Genomic DNA, 27,747 nt, shown 5'->3' with positions numbered 1-27,747 from the left:
CTCCATTTTACAGGCCACTTTTCCTCCCCTCCCAAAGGACAGGTGTCCAAGCACCAATGTGAAGACCACAGACAGACCCAGGAGAGGATCAGGCGTGGCTACAGGAGAGGCTCTCTAGCAAATAAGTTATAATCTCGTTTACTCTGGTAAAGTGTTTCCTCCATGCGCTGGTTCCCACCCAGGAGCGAGCACTCTGATGTGACCTCGAGGAGTGACGGGCTGGTGGGGCAGGGCCCAATCTGCCGCAGGGACGGACAGCAGGCCGCCCTCAGCACTGAAGCCTGAAAGGAGAAACACCACACTTTAGAACAACGTGCAAAATCAGGCTGGGCGCCGTGGCTCACGCCTGAATTCCCAGCACTTTGGGAGGCCAAAGCAGGAGGATCACCTGAGGTCAGGAGTTTGAGACCAGCCTGGCCAACATGGTGAAATCGGTCTCTACTAAAAATATAAAAATTAGCTGGGTGTGGTGCTGCACACCTGTAATCCCAGCTACTCCAGAGGCTGAGGCACAAGAATCACTTGAACCCGAGAGGCAAAGGTTGCAGTGAGCTAAGATCACACCATCACACTCCAGCCTGGGTAACAGAGTAAGACGCCCTTGCCAAAAAAATAAATAAATAAATAAAATTAAAAAATAAAGTAAAAGAATAACTTGCAAACCTTAACATGAAATTCTATAATAATAATAGTTAGGCTGGGAGCAGTGGCTCATGCCTGTAATCCCAACACTTTGGGAGGATCACTTGAGGCCAGGAGTGCAAAACCAGCCTGGGCAACAGGGCGAGGCCCCGTCTCCACAAAAAAATAAAAATAAAAAAATTAGCTTGGCATGATGGTGCATGCCTGTAGTCCCAGCTACTCCAGGAGACTGAGGCAGGAGGATCACTTGAGCCCAGGAATTCAAGGCTGCAATGAGTTATGATTGTGCCACTGCACTCCAACCTGGGTGACAGAGCAAGACTCCGTTTGTAAAAAATAAAATAAAATAAAATAAAATTATTAGTTGATAACTAATATCTGCTATTATTATATATACCAGGTACTGTGTGCTAAGCACATTAAGTAAATTAACTCATCAAAATATCCCACTTCTTTGAACACTCTGGTGATGTATGAATACACGGAGTTTGAGGGAAAGCACCTGTGTTATCATTTCCCCCACGAATAGAGTGAGTGAAAAGAGAGGACTTGAGGGCAAAGCAGTTGCCGCCCTGCAGAGGGGAGAAGAAACAAGAGCGACATGGCAGGACTGAACTCCCGCTGTCTGTCTTCTGGACTCAGGAACCTCAAGGCCCAGGCCTGGTTTTTTTTTTTGAGACAGAGTCTCGCTCTGTCGTCCAGGCTGGAGTGCAATGTCACAATCTTGGCTCACTGCAACCTCCGCCTCTCGGGTTCAAGTGATTCTCCTGCCTCAGCCTCCTGAGTAGCTGAGACTACAGGCACGTGCCACTGTGGCCGGCTAACTTTTTTGTATTTTTAAGAGACAGGGTTTCACCATGTTGGTCAGGCTGGTCTTGAACTCCTGACTTCAAATGATCTGCCAGGCCCAGTTTTGCTAAAGTTGGTGGAGGAAACGCTTTCAGAAGCAGAGGGCAGAGCCCAGGAGGGGCCTGCCAGGAAGGTGATCGCCGTCCTGCCGCGGCCAGCTCCAACAGATGGTCTGCAGCACGGGTCTCGTCCTTCCTAAGTAAAAGCATTCGTTGGCCAAGAACGAGAACGTTCTAGTGAAACACATGGAAGCCTCCTGTCCCTCACCGCACAGACATCCCTATCCAAATTCAAAGTTATTTAAGACTTTGCCTTTAGATACCATCCTTGAAGACAGCGGCAAAGCTCAAGAGAGCCCCCAAATGCAAACCCCAATCACACCCCAACAGAGAGCAAAAGGTCTTCGCTGCTTAAAAAAAAGTTGTTTGTTGAAAGAAAACAGGGACAGTGTCTAAATGGCTTGACAAATCACTTCCTTGCTTCAGCCACCGCAGCCGAGCTCAGCTCACCTTCCTAATATGGGGAATCCCACCAGGCCCAAACACACGCCCCCGCCAGCCGGAGGCCCCAGCCCACGCCCAGCACATGTGCCCCTGGCTCCCTACCCCACTGAGCGCGGGCACCTCGCCTGGCTCCCAGCCTGTTTCCCTGAAGAACTGAAACCTACAGGGCAGCCCAGCCCGGGCAGCCAAGGCAGTTGACGGAGATTGAGAAATCACATGTAAGTGGCATCGCCACCCACTGGGCCGGTCGGCAGCCTGGGTGTGTCCACTGCCAAGCGGTAGAGCTCCCGTCCTCCCCACACAGCCACACGGCCGGAGCATGGGCGAGACCCGGCGAGTCCGTTCACACAGACCGGCCAGAGGGGCCCGGCCGCGCGAAGGCAGCGAGGTCCTTGCTCCTCACTCCTGTGGAGCGAAAGAGAAAGCGGACATCTGGCCCCGGGCCTCTGCCTGCGGGCAGGAGGCTGTGTCCCCCTGGCTGGCTGGACTCCTGAGACAACAACAAAGCCCGGTTTCACTTTGGGCAACAGCAGTGAAAAAACATCCGATGACATCACCCCCACTGCTTTCTGAACAAAAGCAGCGCCCCCGGTCAGACCAAGGGACTGGGCTCTGTGCTCGCTGCATTTCCCGGAGCCGATGGGGTCGGTGCTCCAAGGGGTGTTCTGGCCGCTTGGGCCAAAGCCTGGGCACTGCTGTTCTCAAGAGGCAGCTCCGATCTACCCCCGCGACCCCAATTTTCAGTGCAATGAAACCAATTCAGAGAGAGAACACGCGCCTGCAGGAACTGCGAGCGAGCACAGCACAGTGGGGTTTAGGGCAAGGTGGGTGTGGAGGGCGCTGGGGGTGGTGGGTGCACCGCGCATGGATGGGCTCGAGGGAGCTCCTGCTGGGGACAGAGGGCAGCAGGCAGGGTTAGGAGGGCGGAGCGCCCCCCAAACCCACTTCTCCTCTCCCTGTCCCCACTGTTTTTCTGTGTGGCCACGCACTCAGCTAAAAGATGACACTTCCTGCTCCCCTTGCAGCTGGGGGCCAGAAATGTAAAGTGGGTGTGGCTTTTGGCACAGCCCTCGTGGGAGTCTCTGAAGAGGTGGGCAGAGAGCTACCCAGAGGATCACCACCCACCATCCCTCCCTCCTTTCTCTTGCCTGGAATGGAAACATATTGACTGGGGCACCGGCAACCATGCTGAACACTGAGGCCACCTTGAGACTTGAGACAGAAGCTTCACAGATCAGTGGAAGCAGCCTGGCTGTCTGCTGAGCCCACAGACCTGGCCTGGACCACAGTCTAGGATGGGGGCCGTGGAGCCACGCAGCGCACACACACACAACAAGGCACAGACCTCTGATTGACACATTTGGACAAAATAGAAATGCTTGGCTTTAGAGAGGAAAATAAGTCAGAACTCCCCAAAGAAAAAGCAAACTCTGGGTCAGGCACAGTGGCTCACGCCTGTAATCCCAGCAATTTGGGGGCCAAGGCAGGTGGATCACTTGAGAACAGGAGTTCGAGACCACCCTGGCCAACATGGTGAAATCCATCTCTACAAAAAATACATAAATTAGCCAGGCGTGGTGGTGGGTGCCCGTAATACCTGCAACTCAAGAGGCTGAGGCAGGAGAATCGCCGGAACCCGGGAGGCGGAGGTTGCAGTGAGCCGAGACTTTACCACTGCACTCCAGCCTGGGCGACAGAGCGAGACTCCATCTCAAAAAGAAAAAAAAACAACCGCCAAAACACAAACTCTGGATATGCACAGAATCCCAGCTGGGAGCAGAGAGGTCTCGGGCACTGCCTGGTGCCCAGCCATTCAGAGCACCAAGAGCTGCTATGGCAAGGTCATTACCATGTTCACTCACACAACTTAACAATCCAAAGTTCCAAAAGCCCTTGAAAAAGTAGGCAGCAGAAGACGCAGGGTCATTTAAGGTTTTAAAAATCGAATAGGCTGAGCACAGAGGCTCACGCCTATAATCCCAGCACTTTGGGAAGCTGAGGTAGGAGGATCGCTTGAGCCTAGGAGCTCGAGACTGGCCTGGGCAACACAGTGAGACCCCATCTTTACCAAAAATACAAAGAAGTCAGCCAGGTGTGGTGGTGCACACTGGTAGTCTCAGCTATTTGGGAGGCTGAGGCGGGAGGATTGCTTGAGCCCAGAAGGTTGAGGCTGCAGTGAGCTATGACTGCACCACTGCACTCCAGCCTGGAAGACAGAGCAAGACCCTATCTCAAATAAACAAACAAACATTGGTAGTAACTGTTTTGAGAGAAAGGAAAAGCTTCCTGCACTGCTGCAAGTCTCCACGCTCGGTCCTGTGCCGTGGTGATTGTACCACGGCAAGGAGGGACCTGTGTTTGCAGAGGCGCCGTGGGCTGACGGGATGGACAGACCTGAGAGGCGACAGGAAGGCACCGGGCTGCATTTGCTATTTTTAGTCTGCAACATTATTCAGCTGAGCAAGATTATTCCAAGATGGTCCTTGAAGGAAGAATGCAAATTTAGTCAGCTGGGAACGTCCAAAAAAAAACCCCACAGAAAACAAAAACAGCTTTGAGAAGACAAATTAAGCCAATGTTTTCAGGCAGTATTTACCAACAAGCTCTTTTCCTATATTTGTCACTCTGGAGTCCGGCGGCGGCAGACCCCTTCAGGGTCCAGGCCCACTTGCTCGGTGCTGAGCCGGGGGGCGTGCAACGTGCAAGCCGCCCTGGGTGTCCACCCACCCCACGGGTGACCGCGAGCAGGCGCCCTGCACCCAGTGCTTTGAAGCTTGCTCCGCTCACAGCCACGGCGTTGGAGCGAGCATGGTGCCGTTACCATCATCATCAACAGGCTTGGGAAGACCGGTTTTTGTTCAGGACCACAAGCTGATACAGGTGGTGTGGGGATCTGAACCCAGTGCTGCCTCTTGTCTGGATCTCAGATCTGAGCGTGCCTGCGTCGGCCACCTGCTCCTGGGGGTTCTTCCTACAATGACTGCTCTGCCTCTGACCACACCATCTCCCAGACAGCTCTGCCCACAGGCACCTCACCTGGATGCCAATTCTGCGGGAACCGGAGCCCAAACGAGAGAGGGATGGAGAAGGAGCAGAGACGCAGCAGAGGGCTGTGGAGGCCTGTGGCCAAGGGGGCAGCAAAGGAACGGAATTCCCCAAAGCCAAAAGCCATGCTGGACAGTTGACTCTCCCCAGATGTGCACCCGAGCATCTGAGATGGGTCTCCTACGACTTCCTCGTTTCACCCAAGGAAAATCCCGTTTCTCAGAAAACACTGGAGACAGCACATGAACATGCATGAGTGTGCGGCTGACGTGCATGTGTGCCCGTTGTGTACGAGTGTGCCCGTGCTGCACGCAGGTGTGCGGTTAACAGGCACGAGTGTACCCGTCCCAGCACGCTGGCACCGGGCTGAGGCCACTGGTACTGGGCAGCACACTGCCCTGCCGTGTATGTCCGGCACCGCCGCCACTTGGCCACGGGACCTCCTCTGGCCAGGATCTCAGGGAAGGCCTCTTCACTGAATGGTTTTTAAGCCTAGGAAATACAGACAGCCAAAGTACGTAAGAGGTAACAAAGTACGTAAGAGGTAACAAAGTACGTAAGAGGGAATGTGGGTAAAACCTTAGAGAGTTTCTAGAACAGATTTTGGAATCTGAGGCAGGGATGCTCAGGAAAGGCAGAGAATGCAAAGCCAGCTTGCACGGTGCTAGCATTTATTTCCAGGCAGCTGTGGACGTGAAATCCAGCATCTGCGGAGACACAGATAGCTCCTGCCCCGCCATCTTCTGAATCAGGGCAGGATGTGACCAAGAGCCCAAGGCCCCACCAAAGTCCCCTCTTCAAGCACATCCCGCCCACAGGCAGGAGGCTGCTGGGATGGGTGGAGGGTATGGGATGCAGCGGGGTCACCAGTCTCACCCCGGCCACCTCCTCTGGGAGAAAGTAACGTGGCTGTGCGTGTCCCTGTTACTCCTGCATGAGAAAGGGATGCATTTACATTTGAGAAATCTAATTTGGAAAAACAAAACTCAAATATTAAAATGAAAACAGGCCGGGCGTGGTGGCTCACGCCTGTAATCTCAGCACTTTGGGAGGCCGAGGCGGGAGGATCACGTGAGGTCAGGAGTTCGAGACCAGCCTGGTCAATACAGTGAAACTCCATCTATACTAAAAATGCAAGAATTAGCTTGGCGTGGTGTCTCACGCCTGTAATCCCAGCTGCTTGGGAGGCTGAGGAAGGAGAACTGCTTGAATCCAGGAGGCAGAGGTTGCAGTGAGCCAAGATCACACCACTGCACTCCGGCCTGGGCGACACAACAAGACTCTGACTCAAAAAAAAAAAAAAAAAAAGAAAAAAAGAAAAAGAAAAGAGAAAAGTCCTTCTTAGGCTGCCGTCTGTGAGTTCTTATCAGTGGAGAGCTGGAATTATTCTTATTCTCAAAGTTTCAGAAAAAGTTCTTTCTGAAGTTTAGGTTAATTGACAGCTGACGGCTGGAGATTAGAATTCAAGGCATTTTATTGAGCCACTGTCACCTGCAGGCAACAGGCTGGAGGTCGCAGGGAATGGTCGCTTCTCACCAAGGTCATCAGAAGGTTGCACCATTGTGGGCTGCAGCGATACAGGGCCAGGCTGGCAGCTCAAGGCTGGGGAGCTCCGGGGGGGTTTCCAAGGCCCCTGTGCACTGCCACACACAGGGAAAGACCCCACGATGCCCAGGATCCAAGCTCCAGTCCGAGCTGCTGCATCGAGCCAAGTGCGCAGACTGAATGGAGAACCTCCTCCAGGGCCCTGACACGCAGAGGGAGGCTGCTGACTCGGGAAAGCACTTACAGCAACAGTGACAGAGTAAAGCAAGAAAGGGACGGGGCACGGATGGCCTGTGCAGAGAAAACTACAAAACTTAACTGAAGGACAAAAAAGACCTAGGTAAAAACCTAACTTTGGGAGGCCGAGATGGGCGGATCACGTAAGGTCAGGAGTTCGAGACCAGCCTGACCAACACGTGTTGAGTTTTTTTTTTTTTCCTTTTATGGATCCCCGTCTATACTAAAAATACAAAAATTAGCCGGGCGTGGTGGCGCATGTCTCTGATTCCAGCTACTCAGGAGGTTGAGGCAGGAGAATCGCTTGAACCCAGGAGGAAGAGGTTGCAGTGAGCCAAGATCGCGCCATTGCACCAAGATCGTGCCATTGCACTCCACCCTGGGCAACAGAGACTCTGTCTCAAAAAAAAAAAAAAAAGTAAAAAGCTAGGCACGCAGCATACAAAGCCAGTTTCCAACAGGTCTGCCTAATTCTCAGGAAGCATCTGCCTGCTGGGGAGAGACAGGGCTGAGGCTGGACCCTCCCTGGCCTGTCTCTGCCAGCATCGAAGTTGGCCACAGGCCCCTGCAACACAGGCTGCCCATCCCCGCCGAGGCACGGGGGAAATTTTAGATCTAAAAAATACAGCAGCTGAAATGAAACCTCAATGAATGGGCTCACGCAGAATGAAAAAGCCAGAGGAAAGAAATCAGTGAGCTTGAAGCTGAAACAGTAAAAATTACCCAACCTGAACAACAGAGAAAAAGAGGCTGCAAATCAAGTCTTAAGAGTCTCAGGGACACACTAGACCATACATAACAAAAGCTCTCCCATGCATGTCACTGAATCCCAGAAGAAGAACAGGAAGCGGATGAGGTGAAAAACACTCAAAGAAATAATGGCTGAAAAACGTCCAGATTTGGCCAGAATGATAAACCTACAGACTGAAGATGAGTGAGCCCCATCCAGGATGAACCCGAAGAAACTCAACCAGGCTTCTGAAAACCAGAAACAAGGCAGCCAGGGAAAAACCAATGAGGGAAAAACTATCCAAATTTCAAAAAATCTGGCCGGGCGCAGTGGCTCACGCTTGTAACCCCAGCACTTTGGGAGGCCGAGGCGGGTGGATCACGAGGTCAGGAGATGGAGACCATGGTGAAACCCCGTCTCTACTAAAAATACACACAAAAAAATTAGCCGGGCGTAGTGGCGGGCGCCTGTAGTCCCAGCTACCTGGGAGGCTGAGGCAGGAGAATGGTGTGAACCCGGGAGGCGGAGCTTGCAGTGAGCTGAGATTGCACCACTGCACTCCAGCCTGGGCGACAGAGCGAGACGCCATCTCAAAAAAAAAAAAAAAAATTTTCAAAAAATCCTTCAGGACCTGGGGCTTGGTGAAGAGTTCTCAGCCATGACACCAAAAACAGGATCTATAAAAGAAAAAAAAAAAAAAAACTCAACACATCAGACGTCATCAAAATGTAAAGCTGGATGGGCGCAGGCGTCCAGTGAGAGGATAAAGAGGTCACAAGCTGGGAGAAGAGACTCCTATCTAGAATACAGGAAAAACTCAAAATTCAGTATAAAAACCAAACAATTCAGTTAGAACGAGGATAAAACACACGAGGAGGTATTTCACTGAAGAAGCTCTGCAGATGGTAAATAAGCACATGAAGAGATGTTCAATGCAGGCCGGGCACGATGGCTCAAACCTGTAATCCCAGCACCTTGGGAGGCCAAAGGGGGCGGATCACCTGAGGTCAGGAGTTTGAGACCAGCCTGGCCAATGTGGTGAAACCCCATCTCTACTAAAAATACAAAAATTAGATGGGCATGGTGGCGCGTGCCTGTAGTCCCAGCTACTCAGGAAGCTGAGGCAGGAGAACTGCTTGAACCCAGGAGGCAGAGGCTGCAGTGAGCCAAGATCTCGCCACTGCACTCCAGCCTGGGTGATGGAGTGAGATTCTGTTAAAAAAAAAAAAAAAAGTGCAGTGTAGTTAGCTATTAGGGAAACACAAAGCTAAGACAGCTACATACTCCCCAGGCACAGTGGCTCACACCTGTAATCCCAGCACATTGGGAAGCACAGGCAGGAGGATCGTTTGAGGCTGACAACACAGCAAGACCTCATCTCTATTAAAAGAATCTTTTTTTGGCCGGGCGCGGTGGCTCACGCTTGTAATCCCAGCACTTTGGGAGGCCGAGGCGGGCGGATCACGAGGTCAGGAGATCGAGACCACGGTGAAACCCTGTCTCTACTAAAAATACAAAAAATTAGCCGGGCGTGGTGGCGGGCGCCTGTAGTCCCAGCTACTCGGAGAGGCTGAGGCAGGAGAATGGCGTGAACCCGGGAGGCGGGCCACGGCACCACCTGGCGACGAAAGAAAAAAAAAAAAAAAAAAAACTTTTTAAAAATTACCAGGCATATGGTCATGAGTGAGACCCTGTCTCAAAAACAAACAAACAAAAAAACAAACAAACAAAAAAAACAAGGCCGGGTGTGGTGGCTCATGCCTGTAATCCCAGCACTTTGGGAGGCCAAGGTGGGTGGATCACCTGAGGTTGGGAGTTCGAGATCAGCCTTACCAACATCGTGAAACCCCGTCTCTATTAAAAGTACAAAATTAGCTGGGCGTGGTGGCACATGCCTGTAATCCTAACTACTCGGGAGGCTGAGGCAGGAGAATCGCTTGAACCCCAGAGGCGGAAGTTGCAGGGAGCCGAGATTGTGCCATTGCACTCCAGCTTGGGTGACAAGAGTGAAACGCCGTCTCAAACAAACAAAAAAACAAAAGCTACATACCTATCAGAATGGCTAAAATTAAAACAAATACAGCAAATGCTGGTGAGGCTTCTCATACATGGGTGGAAGGAAGATAAAATGTGGCAGCCACTCTGAAAGCGAGGTCCGCAGTTTCTTTAAAAACAAAGCCTATGCCGAGGACAGGCCTTAGCCACTGCACTGCTGGGTACTGACCCTGACAAGCGAAACCTAGGTCCGCTCAAAACCTAAACATGGTTGCTCATAGCAGCTATTGTATCTGTAGTAGGCCAAAAAATGGAAAAACTAATGTCCTTCAGTAGACAAGGGGGTTAAACAAACAGGGGAACCTCCACCCAGTGGCATCTCAGCAATAAAAAAGAATCCACTCCTGAGGCCCACAACTCAGAAAGACGGCCCTGAGCTGCGGACGAGCCGGCTTCCGAAACCTTCTCAGAACAACAGGCCTGCAGCCATGGAGACGCATTTACTGGTTGCCAGGGTTACAGTGGCTGCGTGACCGCTGCGTTGGGGATGGCTCTGTGTGGTGACCGAGGTGGCGGTCACACAGAGCCACACGGGATGAGATGATGGAACCACACACATTGCACCGATGCCAACTTCCCGGTTGTGATGCTGATGGAAGCATCGGAGGCGGCTGGTGGGCTGTGCAGGGACCTCTCTGCGACATCTGCTGCTCCTTGTGAATCTGTAATTGTTTCCAAATGGAAAGTGTGTCCATGGAGCTGGTGGGAACACAGGCAACAGGGCCCCCAGGGGCAGCGACCCCCACTTTCCTTTCCTTCAACACTGAAATGGCACACAGCGGGAGTGAAAAACATAAACCAGGGTCTGTGGACATCTATCAGGAAGAAAACGTGACGAGGCAAAGATGTTTAATATTCTCCCACTTTTACAATAGAAAACCATCACCCAAGCTGAGCCCAGAGCCCAAAGACGTGGGCAACACACGGCGGTGGTCGGTCTTCACCTGGAGCATGGACTGGTGTGTTTGTAACTAAACATACACGGTGCAGCAAAGCTTCAGAATAAACAGCATTTAGAGGCAGGGTTCAAGCACCTCCTCGCGCAGATGAAGCTGCAATGCTCGGAGAGACAAGGAGGCCACCAGGACCAGGCGGGCAGTGAGGTCAGGTGCAGGGAAGGGCCCTGCCTCTGGGGCTAGGGTGGAGTACCTCCCGTCACACACTTCACAGACACTTGCCTTACAGCTACGCACCCCAGACACTTGCTTCCCAGCCATGAACCTCCCGCCACCGCCTCCCAGCCATGTGCCTCCCAGCCACGTGCCTCCCAGCCACATGCCTCCCAGCCACACACCTCCCACCACCACCTTCCATCCACACACCTCCTGCTACCACCTTCCAGCCATATGCCTCCCACCATCTTCCAGCCACATGCCTCCCAGCCATGCACCTCCCGTTACCACCTTCCAGCCATATGCCTTCCCAGCCATGCACCTCTCAATCACGTGCCTCCCGCCACCACCTTCCAGCCACATGCATCCCAGCCACATGCATCCCAGCCACATGCCTCCCAGCCACGCACCTCTCAATCACGTGCCTCCCGCCACCACCTTCCAGCCACATGCATCCCAGCCACATGCCTCCCAGCCACGCACCTCCCAGCCGCCTCCCAGCCACGTGCCTCCCAGCCACATGCCTCCCACCACTACCTTCCAGCCACGTGCCTCCCAGCCACACGCCTCCCACCATTACCTTCCAGCCACCGCCTCCCAGACACACGCCTCCCAGCCATGTGCCTCCGACCACATACAACTGGCTTTTCACCTGGGGATGTGCTGCACATACAAGCCAGACACAAACCAACCAATTTTAATCTCTATTAACATAAAGAAAAATCAAGCAATCAGCTTAAAATAGTTCATAAAATGAAAACTTGTAGACATCTATTTTGCGACGCCTAGGTAAGCCAGCTCCAAACCAGTAAAACCAAGATACCCACAGCCCCTCTCACTCAGCTTCCAAGGAGCACATCCACCCGGCACCTGCTGTGCCCTCACTGGCCTCTGTACTTACCTGCTTCCAAGACCAGCATTAGGTCTTGACAAGGACCCAGGCTCAGGCTCCGGCCCTGCCCGTGGCCATGGTGGGCCACAGTGACACTCTGGGGCCCCTCCCACTGTACTGGCTTTTTGGAGGTGGCCCATTCTGCTGGTTTGTATTTCTTTTCTCTTTTTTTTTTTTTTTGGACACAGGGCCTTGCTGTGTCATGCAGGCTGCAGTGCAGTGGTGCCATCATAGCTTACTGCAGCCCTGAACTCCCAGGCTCAAGTGATCCTCCTGCCTTAGCCTCCCAAGTAGTTGGGGCTATGGGTGTGTGCCACCACATCCAGCAGACCACAAAAAAAATTTTTTTTTGTAGAAACAGGGTCTTGCTATGTTACCCAGGCTGGTCTTGAACTCCTGGCTTCAAGTGATCCTCCCACCTTGAAGTCTGTATTTCTTTCTTTCTTTTTTTTGTAGATTTTGTTGTTGTTGTTGTTCTGTTACACAGGCTGGAGTGCAGAGGCGCAATCTCAACTCACCGCAGCCTCTGCCTTCTAGGTTCAAGCAATTCTCCTGCCTCAACCTCCCAAGTAGCTGGGATTACAGGCACCCACCACCATACCCGGCTAATTTGTAGAGACAGGGTTTCATCATGTTGGCCAAAATGGTCTTGAACTCCTTACCTCAAGTGATCCGCCCACCTTGGCCTCCCAAAGTGCTGGGACTACAGGCGTGAACCACTGCGCCTGGCTGAGGTCTGCATTTTTGATCCTTTAAGCACAGACAGCAGATATTGGTGGCCAGTGTTGAAGTTCAGCAATGGCCATCCTGTGACCAGTGGCTGGAAGGATTGTCTTGTCAGTTTTGCTTTTCCTACATTTCTTTAAATATTCAAAGAGCCGGCTGTGGATGGGAGCGCTCTTTGGTGGATTCACTGTGAGGGAACCTCACGGTGCCTGGAGCTGGCTTGGCCAATGACAACCAATCTAACAGTGTGCACTACAGACTGACTTGGCAAGCCCCGGTTCCTGCCAGTCAGTCACAGCAGGGAACAAAGGGGATGGCCGCAAGAACTCTCAAAGTTCCATATTTCACAACACCAGAGCATTTCAAAATATCCTATTCATTCATTCTAAACTTGGCTCTGCTTAAGTGGAAAGCTGACTGCTGATAGATGAAGAGCTTCTCAGAGCTCGGGCATTCCAGCTCCTGCCGCCAGCCAGCGGGGCCCAAGTTCTAGCCAACCCCCCAGGAGGAGGGAGACAGGGCAGGGATGGGTACACAGACGATCTGGACCACTGTGCGATCTCACTCCTGTCCACGGGCCGCCCACAGCTGAGCCCCCTGAACACTTGGGCTTGATCCTATCGGCTTCACTCTGAGACACACTTTGCCAGCAAACTGAAGCCATGACTTACGATCTCTCCTTGAAACAAAACACCATGCACCGTATCACAATTCCACCGTGCCCGATATCATCAAAATTCCACCATGTACCATATCACAGTTCCACCATGCCCGATATCATCACACTTCCACCATGCCCTGTATCATCACAATTCCACCGTGCGCCGTATCACAATTCCACCATGCACTGTATCATCACAGTTCACCGTGCACTGTGTCATAATTCCACCATGCCCTGTATCATCACAGTTCCACTATGCCTTGTATCACAGTTCCACCATGCCCTGTATCATCACAATTCCACCATGCCCTGTATCATCACAATTCACCGTGCACTGTAGCATCACAATTCCACCATGCCCTGTATCACAATTCCACCGTGCACTGTATCATCACAGTTCCACCGTGCCCTATATCACAGTTCCACCATGCCCTGTATCATCACAATTCCACCGTGCCCTGTATCATCACAGTTCCACCGTGCCCTGTATCACAATTCCACCATGTACCGTATCATCAGTTCCACCATTCCCTGTGTCATCACAATTCCACCATGCACTGTATCATCACAGTTCCACCGTCACCATACCTGTATCATCACTCTCCACCGTGAATATCACAATCCCACTGTAATTCATCACATTCATCATCCCTGTATCATCCTAATTCGCGATGTATCATCACATTCCCCATCCCTGTATCATACAATTCCACAATCATATATCATCACATTCCACCCCTATATCATTCCATCGTGCTTCTATCATCACAATTCCAATTCCACCGTGCCCTGTATCATCACATTTCCACCGTGCCCTGTATCCTCACAGTTCCACCGTGCACTGTATCATCACAATTACACCACGTATTGAATCATCACAGTTCCACCATGTACTGTATCACAATTCCACCATGCACTGTATCACAATTCCACCACGCACTTTATCATCACAGTTCCACCATGTACCATATCACAATTCCACCATGCACTGTATCACAATTCCACCACGCACTTTATCATCACAGTTCCGCCATGTACCGTATCACAATTCCACCATGCACTGTGTCACAATTCCACCATGCACTGTATCATCAGTTTTATCACGCACTGTATCATCACAATTCCACTGTGCCCTGTATCGTAACAATTCCACTGTGCACTGTATCACAATTCCACCACGAACTGTATCATCACAGTTCCACCATGTACCATATCACAATTCCACCATGTACTATATCACAATTCCAGCTGCACTTGCTTTGAATATTTTCTGTACTAAAACCGTGAAACTCATCTGATCAGAAAAGCTACGCCCCAAGCCTATGTAACCTCTGATTGTTGCTGGTATGTGGCTTCTGTTCTGTACCAAGGAAAAGATGCAGAACCACATTACAACAAAACGCTCCCTGAATACACACAACTCCACGTGCACGCAGACTTCCCAAAAGCACATAAAAGCATGATGCTCATCGCAGCTCTCTGGAGAAATCGGACTCAGGTGGACAAAACATCTGGGTTTTATGCCCTTCCTGTACAAGACACTGGGAACTGATTCTCTAAGGAGGGAAACTGAGATGAGACAGAGAAGAGAAAAAAAAACAAAACAAATTTTTTAACTGCATACCTTTTGAGTTTTGAACTGCGGGAATGTAATGCCTACTTAGAAAATATGTAAGCCAAAATCCTTAAGATGTACCTTGAAAAAACAAAGCAAAGCAAGCAGGCACTCCTACCTTCACACACAAAAGTAATGTCTTAAACCTAAACTTTTCCTTTCAAAGTGAAAATAGGGGCCAGGCTGGTGGCTCACACCCGTAATCCCAACACTCTGGGAGGCGGAAGTGGGCGGATAGCTTGAGCTCAGGAGTTCGAGACCAGCTTGGGCAACGTGGCGAAACTCTGTCTCTACTAAACAAAAATTAGCTGGGCATGGTGGCACGCGCCTGTAATCCCAGCTACTCGGGAGGCTGAGGCAAGAGAATCACTTGAACCCCAGAAGTGGAGGCTGCAGTGAGCCGAGATCGCGCCATTGCACTCCAGCCTGGGTGACAGAGTGAGACTGTCTCAACATGAGACAAACACACACAGTAAAAATAGGGTCAACATGAAAAGATGATCTCCATTCTCTCCTTGTTCTGCCTTGCAAAGGTGACAAGATTTGGAAGTTACAGGCCAGTTTTCACAGCTCAAGAATAGACGTCTTAAAAAACCATCTTAAAGATGGGTAAGAAATCAAAAGAGGCTGAGCACAGTGGCTCACATCTGTAATCCCAGCACTTTGGGAAGCTGAGGTGGGTGGATCACCTGAGGTCAGGAGTTCAAGACCACCCTGACCAACATAGTGAAACCTCGTCTCTACTAAATACAAAAAATTAGGCAGATATGGTGGCACATGCTTGTAATCTCAGCTACTTGGGAGGCTGAGGCAGGAGAAATCGCTTGAACTCGGGAGGTGGAGGTTGCAGTGAGCCAAGACTGCGCCATTGCACTCCAGCCTGGGCAACAAGAGCAAAATTCTGTCTCCAAAAAAAGAAAAGAAAAAAGGAAAAAAGAAATCAAAAGAAAACACAGGGCTGGGTACGGTGGCTCACGCCTGTAATCCCAGCACTTTGGGAGGCCGAGGCGGGCAGATCACGAGGTCAGGAGTCCTGACCAACACAGTGAAACCCTGTCTCTACTAAAATTACAAAAAGTAGCAAGGCGTGGTGGCACGTGCTTGTAATCCCAGCAACTCGGGAGGCTAAGGCAGAATCACTTGAACCCGGGAAGCGGAGGTTGCAGTGAGCTGAGATCGCGCCACTGCACTCCAGCCTGGCGACAGAGCAAGACTCCGTCTCAAAAAAAAAAAAAAAAAAAAACACGGTGGTTATGCAAATTATCTTGTTTAGGGAGCTGACCTTTCAAGGCTTTCCTGGCCCAGAAGCTGCGGTGGCTGCACCGTGGTCTAATTCTTTCTCTACCTTCGTTTTTTCCGAGACATCAAGCCCAGTGCAGCAGGAATCCCAGCCCGCCCCAACCCCAGAGCCTAGCTTGGGGCCTGGCACAGAGCACTGTTACGATCAGTACAGAAAAGAAATAATTTTCAACGACTTTAAATTACACAATGGGCTGTGGCTATGAACTTTGTTGACTATTTCAAAATGTAAGTAACTAGCAAATTAATAGGGCAGGAAAAGAATTCTTTTTTCAAGCCACAAATGTACTTGGATTAAATGACCTGAACCAAAGTTATCTATGAGCTCCAGATGTGGAGTTATCGGCCTAAGGGGGCCAGGAAGAAGGCATGCCCCCTTTGCCGGTATTGGTCATTATCCCCACTCTTACTGTATTTTAAAAATGAAATCTCGTTTGGAGTTCTGCAGAAGTCACAGAGCTCTGAGCACGATTTAAAAATAAATGTCACCTCTTGTCAACTGGAAATAAACAGAACAGAGAGCAATGATTCATCCCCTACCACTCGGTCCTCATCACGCCGCTGTGTGTCAATAAACCCTGCCCCGGCTGTTTGAGCAGTGTTTAATCATAAACGGATTTGAACGCACTCTGCAGCATAAACAGAACCAAGTGTCTCCTATCTGAGAGAGCAACAGATGAACGAGGTAAGAGGATCGGAAACCGTGAGGTGTAAGATGAGAGCCTGATCGCTGGTACACTTAAAGACAAACATGACCAGTCTTTTCGAGACTGCAATAATACACCCAGAATCCAGAGAGTGGTGGTTTGATTCTAACAACTCTCCGTGTTCCTTCTCAATTAAGCACGCAGGGCAGGACAAATGGGTTCAGCTGCCTCTGAGAAGTGTTTATGCCTTGATGGTAAATAATCAAACTGAAACTAACACGTCTCCTTTCCCTTCTCAATTACGATGATGTAAGGCGAAAGGTGTCTGAATGCGGAGCCTTCACTCCAAGGAACAGTCAGTCCTCAGTTCAGGTTCTTCAAGACCACCGGCAATCGATACCAATTTACAGCCCTTTTTACATTCCCTTTAAAGCAGCCGTATTTATGGAAACAGGAACCAAGTGCTGGAGTAAATCGTTTCCAAGTCCATTACTGCACCAAGGCGGGAGATGCTCTTGGTGAAGTCTGACACATCGAACGTCTCACCCCAGGGAGGTGACCATCAGGGAAGGGAAACAATGCTTGGATTTCATCTCGACCCTCCCCCCCATCTTATGGTATAAAGGCAAATAAACTGTCGCAATTAGATGATGGATAAAAAGTGAGAGACTGGCCGGGCGCGGTGGCTCACGCTTGTAATCCCAGCACTTTGGGAGGCCGAGGCGGGCGGATCACGAGGTCAGGAGATCGAGACCACGGTGAAACCCTGTCTCTACTAAAAATACAAAAAAATTAGCCGGGCGTGGTGGCGGGCGCCTGTAGTCCCAGCTACTCGGAGAGGCTGAGGCAGGAGAATGGCGTGAACCCGGGAGGTGGAGCTTGCAGTGAGCCGAGATTGCGCCACTGCACTCCAGCCTGGGCGACAGAGCGAGACTCCATCTCAAAAAAAAAAAAAAAAAAAAAAAAAGTGAGAGACTGATAAAAAAAATTAGCACAGATGATCCACCTCTGAATATCAAAGAATCTGAACTTTCAGCTTCGGACTTGGTGGGTTCTGCGACCTGCCGTGTCCTCCCTCCTGCTCGGCGGCACCTGCCCTCCGCCCCTCCCCCAGAGTCCCTGCCCCATCCCAACCTTGAGTCATAGTCCATTAAGTTCAGCCTCAGCTCCAGGCCCAGCTCACGGGTCCCCCGCCTTGACACCGGCTGGCCGCAATCTTTTCTCTCTCACCTTGCGTTGCTTCTCCATGGTCTGTGGCGTCTGCCCTGGAGGCACTACGTTGCCGACTTGTGGCTGAGCCCAGCCTGGTGGGTGACACAGAGCTGGCCTCCTGACAAGACACAGCAGCACCACTGCCCACCCCTTATGGGTGATGCAGATACGAGAAGGTATGACGTCCTTAGCAATTATTCTCACTACCGCCCATCCACACAATGCCGAGGACTTGCACTCCTGAGACTCGCTCTGATCTCCCCCATCCAATTGCTCTAGGAGCTTCTGCCAGTTCTCCAGTGGCCATGGGATGGGGTACACCTCTTCACATGCTTCACTTGCCAAGACATCTGAGGGCCACTGAGAAGGTCACATCTTCCTTAACTCCAGATCTCTCCCTCCTCAACATCCAGGAATCACTCCAAGGAGAGCTGGCGGCTGGCTGGGACCCACCCCCGGACTGCCTGCCACACCCTCTTACAGGTACTGCCGCCGGCCTCCCTGACTGATACATCCCACAGATGCTTCCCAGGACACTCAGCCTTCCCACCCCGTGCAAACGCCCCCAGGTGTCAGGACCCAGGAGGGCACACCAGCACAACACTTCCTGAACAGAGCTGAGGACACGCTGCCCGGGGCAAGGCATCAGGAACGGACATCCTGCTTGAGTATAAGAAGTCAGGGAGACTAAGTAGGATCCAGGCCCAGCTTGGCCCCGCACAGCTGATGGACGGCCATCTCCATCAATCTCCGTCTTCTCTAAGCATTCTCTAAAGCCAGGCTGCTCTGCAACTCCGAGAAGCTCAGGCACCGTGATGGGGCTTCCCAGTACTCAGTGGCTAGGATGGTGTCGACAGGTAATGCTGACAGACACATCTCTACCCAGAAGCAACTACACAGACGAGGAGAAGGAACAAGAGTCACAACGAGCTGAAAACAAATGGGAAAAATCCATGACGTGGAATGGCTGTAATTCCCAGTGGTGGGAACTGGTAGCTCCAACTGAGCTCAGCTTCTATGAACAGCATTGTGGCCCATGCAGACCAGCCCAGAACAGTCACTGCTGGGGCTGCAGAGCCACTATCACACCCTCGCCCTGAATGTGACCCTCCCTTCCAAAGCAAGAACATGCCCTTGTGGTCCCATGAGGGGCAGAAGGCCATACACCCGGCTGCACCCATTTCTCCAAACTACACAGCTACTTTTTATTCTTATTAATTAATTTATTTATTTTTGAGATGGAGTCTCACTCTGTCGCCCAGGCTGGAGTGCAGTGGCGCGACTGTGGCTCACTGCAACCTCCACCTCCTGGGTTCAAGCGATTCTCCTGCCTCGGCCTCCAGAGGACCTGGGATTACAGGTGCCCGTCACTACGCCCGGCTAATTTTTGTATTTTTAGTAGAGACAAGGTTTCGCCATGTTGGCCAGGCTGGTCTCAGACTCCTGACCTCAGGTGATCGGCCTGCAAAGCCCTGGGCTCAAGCAATCCTCCTGTCTCAGCCTCCCAAGGCGCTGGGATTACAGGCGTGAGCCAGTACACTGGCCTATCCTGTACTTTGAGACCTCCGTTATCTTAGAAAGGAAGCAGGCATTTGTGTTGTTTGCGACTGAGGAAACTGAGGCTTAGAGCAGATGAGCTACTCGTCCAAAGTCATCAAAACAGTAAGTCACAGATTCTATTTAAGTGCCAACCTTCTCATTCAGATGAGGAAACCAAGAAACTGAATTTTTGAACTTTTTTGACAATACAATTAAAACCGTAAGAAGAAGTGGTGCTGAACTGACTGCCACACAATTTAATGTTTAAAAATCATGGATTTTGCCTGTTCTTCTACCCCTTCACACAGGAACAATGTTAACGCCTAACACACAGGCTTCCGTGTTCAAATGTGACACGTGTTGTTCTAAGTGAACTCACTGGATCCTCTCTCCCTCCTCGGAGGTGGGGATGGCTTTTTGACCTATTTTATAGACAGTGAATTGCTGGCTGAACAGCGAGAAGACGGACAGCACATCGTGAGGTCACTCAATGCCAAAGCATTATCATTACACTGTGGAACTTCACTGCTCCAGTGTTCAAACCAATGGCGTAAAACGCAATTTGACGTTTTGTATCATGTGAATTACACTTTACTGTGGCAAAATCAGTTCATGACTTTAACAAAGTTAAAATCTTCTGCAACCCCCCCTTTTCTGGCAGACCACATGGGCCTGCTGCAAAACCAACTGTGCACAGGGCTCCCGGATAAGGTCCGCCTGCCCAGGTCATGGGCCAGCCTCGATCTGCCAGCAGTGGTCATGGGCCAGCAGTGGTGGGCCAGCCTCGATCTGCTTGGAGACATCGAGTCCAAATGAGCAGCCTACGTGGACTGTGCGCTTGGGAAGAGCCTGGCCCCATCCAGACCCTGAGAATGGAAGCAGAAGCCAGGGTCGTGGACACAGCAACGTGACCCTGGGAAGGGGGCACAGTAGGCGGCCTCACGCTGACCTGGCCGAACAAGGAGGGATCCTGGACAGATCCAAAAAGTGCAGTGGGGATTCTCGGGGTGATAGGGTGGGGATGCCAGGCAGCAAATAGTGTGGATAAGGCACGGGGGGATCCTGGGGCCTCGGGCCCTCAGTGTGCACAGCAACAGCCACGCGAGGCTTCCAGGAACTACATTTTCCCACCAGCCTCTTTTCTTTTTTCTTGTTTTTCTTTTTCTTTTTTCTTTTCTTTTCTTTTCTTTTTTTTTTTTTTTAATTGAGACAGAGTCTTGCTCGTTGCCCAGGCTGGAGTGCAGTGGGGCGATCTTGGCTCACTGCAACCTCCACCTCTCGGATTCAGGCAATTCTTCTGCCTCAGCCTCCTGAGTAAGCTGAGACTACAGGCACATGCCACCACGCCCAGCTAATTTCTGTATTTTTAGTAGAGATGGGGTTTCACCGTGTTAGCCAGGATGGTCTTAAACTCCTGACCTCAGGTGATCTGCCCGCCTCAGCATCCCAAAGTGCTGGAATTACAGGCTTGAGCCACCAAGCCCGGCCTTACCAGCCTCTTTTCTAAAAGCAGCATTTGACGGCCACCGATACCCACCCAGACTCCGAGAAGCTGGCAGGAATGAAGTTCACCCCAGGCTGGGAGCCCCCGGAAGGGAACAGCCTCCCGCCCACTGCAGCCACAAAAACACCAGGGAGAACTCTCCTTACCAGGCCACACACAAGTTTATACCATTGGGGGCAAATTGCTATACTTTTATGATATCAATTTTTTAAAGTCGGTCATCTTTAGTTCTTGTTCTGCCGTATAAAATTCCACCCTAACCCTGGAGAGAGACTTTGGATAACTGAAGGTCAAGTTAGAGTTTAACCTAATCAACCTTTCCCAAGGAAGTGGTCTATTCCCAAGATCCACTCTGATTTACCTTCGGGTGAGCATCCCCCAGACCAGCAGCCCTGGACGAAGGAGGCCGGATCCCGGATCCACAGGTGCTTCTAGTTTTCCTAAGGGCGGCTGGGGTCACTGCGGCAACTAGGTCATGTTTACAAAGCAACGGGGACTCATTTTTAGAGACCTCTCTGCCAGCCAGAATAAAAACTGAACCCAAACAAAGCCACACAGCATTAGCACCAAAATCAGCATCTGAAAAAGCCTTTATTCAGTGGAAGACTCGGGCCCTTCAAAGAGCACATTCCAAGCACTCCTGGAGGGCGGGGTGGGTTCCAGGCTGGGAGAAGGAACTGGTCTCATCCTTCCAGTTCATTCCCCCACCAGCTACTAGGTAGGCGGTACCCCAGCGCCAGGGCACTCCCTCCCTCCACATTTACTCAGATTTCAGAAAACAGGTGAAAACAGGCTGAGCGCAGTGGCTCATGGGTGTAATCCCAGCACTTTGGGAGGCCGAGGAGGGTGGATCACTTGGGGTCAGGAGTTCGGGACCAGCCTGGCCAACATGGTGAAACCCCATCTCTACTAAAAATACAAAAATTAGCCGGACATGGTGGCGAGCCCCTGTCATCCCACGTACTTGGGGGGCTGAGGCAGGAGAATTGCTTGAACCCAGGAGGCAGAGGTTGCAGAGAGCCATGATCGCGCCACTACATTCCAGCCTGGGCAATGGAGAGAGAGTACATCTCAAAAAAAAAAAAAAAAGGTGAAAATGGAGTACTGGTCGCACACGCATGAATCAGATACGAATGGCACTGGGGAACACGCCAACTGCAAAGACCCAGTGAGGCAGCCTTCTCCACGCACACCCGGAGAGGAAGGCGTAAGAGACAATTCACCAACTCCCACACCCACCCTCTCGCTGCTGCAGATACCCGAGTCACTAAATACATCTTAACACTACCAAGACGAAATTATCCATTTGGGGAAACTGGGTCATAAAGTAGATTAATAACACGGAAAGCCCGCCCAGGGAGAGGCCTGGTTCCAGCAGCATTGCAGGATGTACTAAACTAGCTTAATTGTTATGTAAATTGTACTCTCAGTCCCATCTGTTTATCCCGGATGGCCCATTCATCACAAGAGTTTTCCCTGAAATAAGCACTGAGCCAGACCTGCTCTTTACCAGCGTCCCTCCCACCAGAACACCACCCCGAACGCCCTGAGCTCCCCGCGCCTCTTCCCTCTCCATTAGCGTTTGGGCAATGCCTGTGTCCACGGCACCAGGGGTAACAAAGCAGGCAACGTGACATCATGGGAAACCCGGAGCGGAGACATCGCTGCTTCTCTAAGATTGGAAGGTGGCCGTCATGGACAAAGGCAGGAAGCAACCGTTAGTTTTTAGTCTTTTATTTTAAGAAGAAAAAATGCAATGGAATTCAATTAGGGCATGAAGTAGCTAAGTTATTTCCTGGAGAAGGGTAGAGGGAAGTGGCCCGGAAGTCTAGGGCACAGCCCTCCTTGGAGAAGGAACTCAGAACTCCCGGCAGGGTGAGAGAGAGAAGGCACAGGCACACCCAGCAGTTCCAGGCTACAGGGGCGTCAGGCGTCAGCATCCGGGTGGCCAAGGAAGGTCAGCCCAACTCCGGGGTCAGCGATGACTTGGCTGATACTGACAAAGGAAATCGTGCCTCATTCACATAGCTTTTGAACATTTCACCCTGTGATGTGTCTTTCATGAGGATGATGAAGATCTCCTTTACATTTCTGCACTCCAAAAAAATTCAGACAGAACTGTAAATCACATTTTGCTTTTTGGTGACTGTCGGCATTACCTCATCCCGCTGGTGGGGTGGGTGTCAGGATTCTGCCCACTTTGAAGAACGGTGGAGAGGTTCCTTCTTGATAGGAGGGAACCACAGACACCCAGCCATGCTGCTTGGGACTGTCCCCGCTGGGCCCCCAACTGTCAGCATCCACGGCCCCTCCCCCACTCTGGGGCCAGAGGCCTGCATTCCTGGAACTTCCCTGACCACCTCCCTTTGCTGTTTCGCTGGAGGGAAGGAGTGTCACAGATATAAACTCCTAACTTAGGGTGGCAGAGCACTTTACCCACTTAAACAGATCATTCACAGAAAAGGGGTATTTTTTTTTAAGTATTTAAGCCCGTAACCAGTTGTGATTCTGATCACCAGCAGTTGTGAATATGCAAATACAAGGTTTCAGCCAAGTCCCTGCTATAGATTTTTTTAAAAAGAAAACAGGAGGAAAACGCACTGAAATGACATTCACTGTCACCTTTGTGGAGAGTTCTATGTGGCTTTTCTCCTTCTCACATTTCTATATTTTTGTATTTTTCAATTTTCTATAAGCATGGATTGCATATATATATAATTTTGAAAGTCTGAAATGATATAGTTTATATAGATATAAAACCTAAAAGCTGAGCTCTTAAATTGGCTTTCTTTTAAAATTGGTTCCTATAAAAAGAAATGACACGTGAGGGCCGGGGCGGTGGCTCACACATATAATCCCACTTTGAGAGGCTGAGGCGGGGGGGTCATGAGGTCAGGAGATCGGACCATCCTGGCCAATGTGGTGAAACCCCATCTCTACTAAAAATACAAAAATTAGCCAGACGTGGTGGCACAAGCCTGTATAGTCCTGCTTGGGAGGCTAAGGCAGGAGAATCGCTTCAATCTGGGAAGCAGAGGTTGCCATGAACAGACATTGTACCAGTGTACTCCAGCCTGGTGACGAGAGAGAGAGAGAGAGAGAGAGAGAGAGAGAGAGAGAGAGAGAGAGAGAGAGAGAGAGAGAGAGAGAGAGAGAGAGAGAGAGAGAGAGAGAGAAAAGAAAAGAAAAGAAAAGAAAAGAAAAGAAAAGGAAAGAAAATGACACATAAGAATTCTCACTTAAGGCCAGATCGCTCATGCCTGTAATCCCAGCACTGCGGGAGGCCAAGGTGGGAGGATCGCTTGAGCCAGGAGTTCAAGACCAGCCTGGGCAACATACCAAGACCCTGTCTTTACAAAAAAAAAAATTGGCCAGGGTGATGGCGTGCGCCTGTAGTCCCAGCTACTGGAGAGGCTGAGGTGGGAAGATGGCTTGAGCCCGGGAGTTTGAGGCTGCAGTGAGCTGTGACTATGCCACTGCCCCCCAGCCCGGGTGACAGAGTGAGATCTTGTCTCTAATAACAGCAACAAAACAATAAAATTCTGACTTTAAAAAATTGGAGAATGCAGACTGATGGAAAATAAACTTTTAGGCCAGGTGCAGTGGCTCATGCCTGTAATCCCAGTACTTTGGGAGGCTGATGTGGGCAGATTGCCTGAGGTCAGGAGTTCAAGACCAGCCTGGCCAACATGGTGAAACCCCATCTCTACTAAAAATACAAAAATTAGCCCGGCGTGGTGGCATGTGCCTGTAGTCCCAGCTACTCGGGAGGCTGAGGCAGGAGAATCACTTGAACCAGGGAGGTGGAGGTTGCAGTGAGCTGAGTTCGTGCCACTGCACTCTAGCCTGGGTGACAGAGCCAGACTTTGTCTCAAAAAAAAAAAAAGAATAAAACATAGATTGGTTTGGGAGGCCAAATCAAGGCAAGGAGTTTGAGACCAGCCTGGGCAACACAGTGAGATTCTATCTCTACAAAAACAAAAAAAGAAAAAAAATTTAAAAAGTATAACTACAGATGGGCCCGTGATCCGAGCACAGCCTGATGCTGCTGTCACTGATGCCAGCCTTGCCTAGGACACAGGGCAATCCCTCCTGCTGCGTGGATCCCAGCTTAGCTTATCCAAGTCTGTAGGGAAAACATTTATTCACAAAGTACCCGGTAATCCTCTGAGCATTTTTTTTAATTTTTGAGAAATATTTATTTCTTATTTGATAAAAGGAATGTTTCCTTTCTTTTCTTTTCTTTTCTTTTTCTGAGACAGAGTCTTACTCTGTTGCCCAGGCTGGAGTGCAGTGGTGTGATCTCAGCTCACTACAATCTCCACCTTCTGAGTTCAAGTGATTCTCCTGCCTCAGCCACCCGAGGAGCTGGGATTACAGGCATGAGCCACTACGCCTGGCTAATTTTTGTGTTTTTAGTAGAAACGAGGTTTTACTACATTGGCCAGGCTGGTCTCAAACTCCTGACCTCAAGTGATCCACCTGCCTCGGCCTCCCAAAGTGCTGGAATTACAGGTGTGCGCCACCACGCCCAGCCAGGGATGTTTCTTAGCAATGCATTTTTAAAAATCTTTCACCTTTAAATGAAAAATGTCCCTAGTGTACCCTTGGTAGACCCTTTCAGTGCAGCTACTGGCAGACGCTACCAGGGTTAGACACTGATCGGAAGCCTCACCATGAGTAATTCATTCCCAAGTTATTTTGTTAAGTATGTGGTAGCCAGTTTTCCACACGTAGGGGTACGTATACACACATTTTTTCCTGCCATGTTTGGTTTTCTGTATTTATAGTGACTGGGAGTATTTAGCCTTCATGGTCGTAATGTAATGTGACTGCCACGTGTTACTTTTCTCCCTTCCCCAGATTAAATCATGGTTAGGGGAGTCTCTCTAAAGCTCTCGGCAGGCTGTGATTCCCTTTTCACCTACTTTTATCTAGTCACAATGCTCTGAAGGATGAGGCTAAAAGTGCCTCCTGAGCACTGAAGGGCCTCCTGGTCGCCCGAGCAGTGCTATGTGAATTGCATGGTGCACCAGTCCCCCGCTGCAGCTCCCCCCGGGATCATCTGGTTTTATTATTCAAGCTTTTAGTTTTGCCAGATATAAAAACAATTCTTAATGATGTTCTGTCCCCAACCCTAAGATGAGCAAAACGTACCCAAGTCTCCTGGGCACCTTCAACTTTCTGTGGCTCTTTCCCTCCTGTGCAGAAGGGTCGGGCCACCCTGGGGGAGCCTTGTGGGGCGAGGACACTAGGACGCTGCCCTGTGCTGGACGCCACCAGCCCTGCAGACGTGGGTTCTCTGCATGGCTTGGGGCCACTAACTTCAGCGAGTTGTCCTCCCGTGCCCTGAGAGCCAGGCTGTCACCACGCCCTACCCATTCAATGTCCTAAATGCTCTGCTCCTTGGGGTCCTCCCCCTCCCTCCCCTCACCCCAGAGCTGAGAGGCCCAATGGCTGGAGGTCTGTCACCCTGACTCCTCATTGCCAGCTCCTGCCTGTAACTTAGACCTCGGCTAAAACAGCGCTTCCTCAGAAACACCCTCCCAGCCACCTGTCCTGGAATCCCCTGAGAAAGCCAGTCTTCCTAGCCCAGCCCAGCCCCCGACACAGAGGCGCTCTCACCCAGCACTGCAAGCAACCAGGGGTCTTGGTCCCCAACTGGACCTGGCAGGGGGAGTTGAGGACGGCCTTTCAGGTGGAGACACAGCCCAGGAGCTCAGGAGGATAAGCAGGACACGCAACCCTGGGGACGGGGACAAAGGAACCCAGAACCCGAGCTGGGTAGGGCGGGCAGGCTGGCTCTGTCACCCAGAGGGACACAAGCTTCCATCCCCTCTGGTCAGAGCTGAGAAGAGGAAGACAGCGGGGGAGGCCAGAGGCCCCGTCAAGGCCCCGTCCAGGATGGGGGGGTTATACCCACTAGGGTTACGCATGTCTGATGGCACCAACCTATGAAGTGGTCTTTCCAGAGAAGTGGAAAACACAAATAGGATCATGAAGAAGATGTCACAACACCACTAACGAAACCTGAAAACTCGCACGAACTAAACAATGAATGCTGGCTGGGTGCGGTGGCTCACGCCTGTAATCCCAGCACTTTGGGAGGCCAAGGCCGGTGGAATCACCTGAGGTCAGGAGTTTGAGACCAGCCTGGCCAACATGGTGAAACCCTGTCTCTACTAAAAATACAAAAAAAATTAGCCAGGCATGGTGGCACGCACCTGTAATCCCAGCTACTCGGGAGGCTGAGGCAGGAGAATCACTTGAACCAGGGAGGTAGAGGTTGCAGTGAGCCAAGATTGCGCCACTGCACTCCAGCCTGGGTGACAGAGTGAGACTCTATCTCAAAAAAATAAAATAAAACACAAACAACAAATGCCTCTTAGATATCCATGTGTATATGTGACATATGCAGGAGGTCTAGGGTTAAATTCCTCCAGGAGCTGCCTCTGGAGAAGGGACAGAAACAGGAGGGGAAGGCGGAGGACAGGGGACCTCAATTTTATCTGTCATGTGTCTCTTTAAAAAGGGCTTGAAAAAATATGACAAAATGTGAAAAAGCACTGATTCTTAGTGGGTACAATATGACTTGGCTTTTTTGTTGTTGCTTTTTGAGGTTTTTTCTGAGACAGGGTCTTGCTCTGTTGCCCAGGCTGGAGTGCAGTGGTGCAGTCACAGCTCACTGCAGCCTCAACCTCCCAGTCTCAGGCGATCTTCCCACCTCGGCCTCCCGAGTAGCTGCAAATACAGGCAAGCACCACCATGCCCAGATAATTTTTTACTTTTTATTTTTTGCAGGGACAGCATCTTGCTACGTTGCCCAGGCTGGTCCCGAACTCCTGAGCTCAAGGGATCCTCCCACCTCAGTCTCCCAAAGTGTTGGGATTACCGATGTGAGCCACCGCGCCCGGTCAATAGTACTTGCTACATA

The 27,747-nt window shown here is 50.9% G+C and overlaps 1 protein-coding gene across 1 annotated transcript in view; it reads right to left on the bottom strand.

The window, feature by feature from the left end:
* The window catches only part of FOXK1 (forkhead box K1), a 61,667-nt gene extending 38,575 nt beyond the window's left edge, over positions 1-23,092 (bottom strand). Inside the window, exon 1 of the mRNA XM_058442297.1 lies at positions 22,973-23,092. Within this exon, the coding sequence (XP_058298280.1) occupies positions 22,973-22,977 (5 nt within the window). The 5' untranslated portion in view covers positions 22,978-23,092. The remainder of the gene's footprint in view (positions 1-22,972) is intronic.
* Between the last annotated feature and the right edge of the window lie 4,655 nt (positions 23,093-27,747).

Source organism: Hylobates moloch, unplaced genomic scaffold (assembly GCF_009828535.3).
Source record: "Hylobates moloch isolate HMO894 unplaced genomic scaffold, HMol_V3 SCAFFOLD_1, whole genome shotgun sequence".
In the NCBI taxonomy this organism is placed as follows: domain Eukaryota; kingdom Metazoa; phylum Chordata; class Mammalia; order Primates; family Hylobatidae; genus Hylobates; species Hylobates moloch.
Note: the sequence above shows the minus strand (reverse complement) of the source record. Positions and strands in the feature narration are given on the sequence as shown.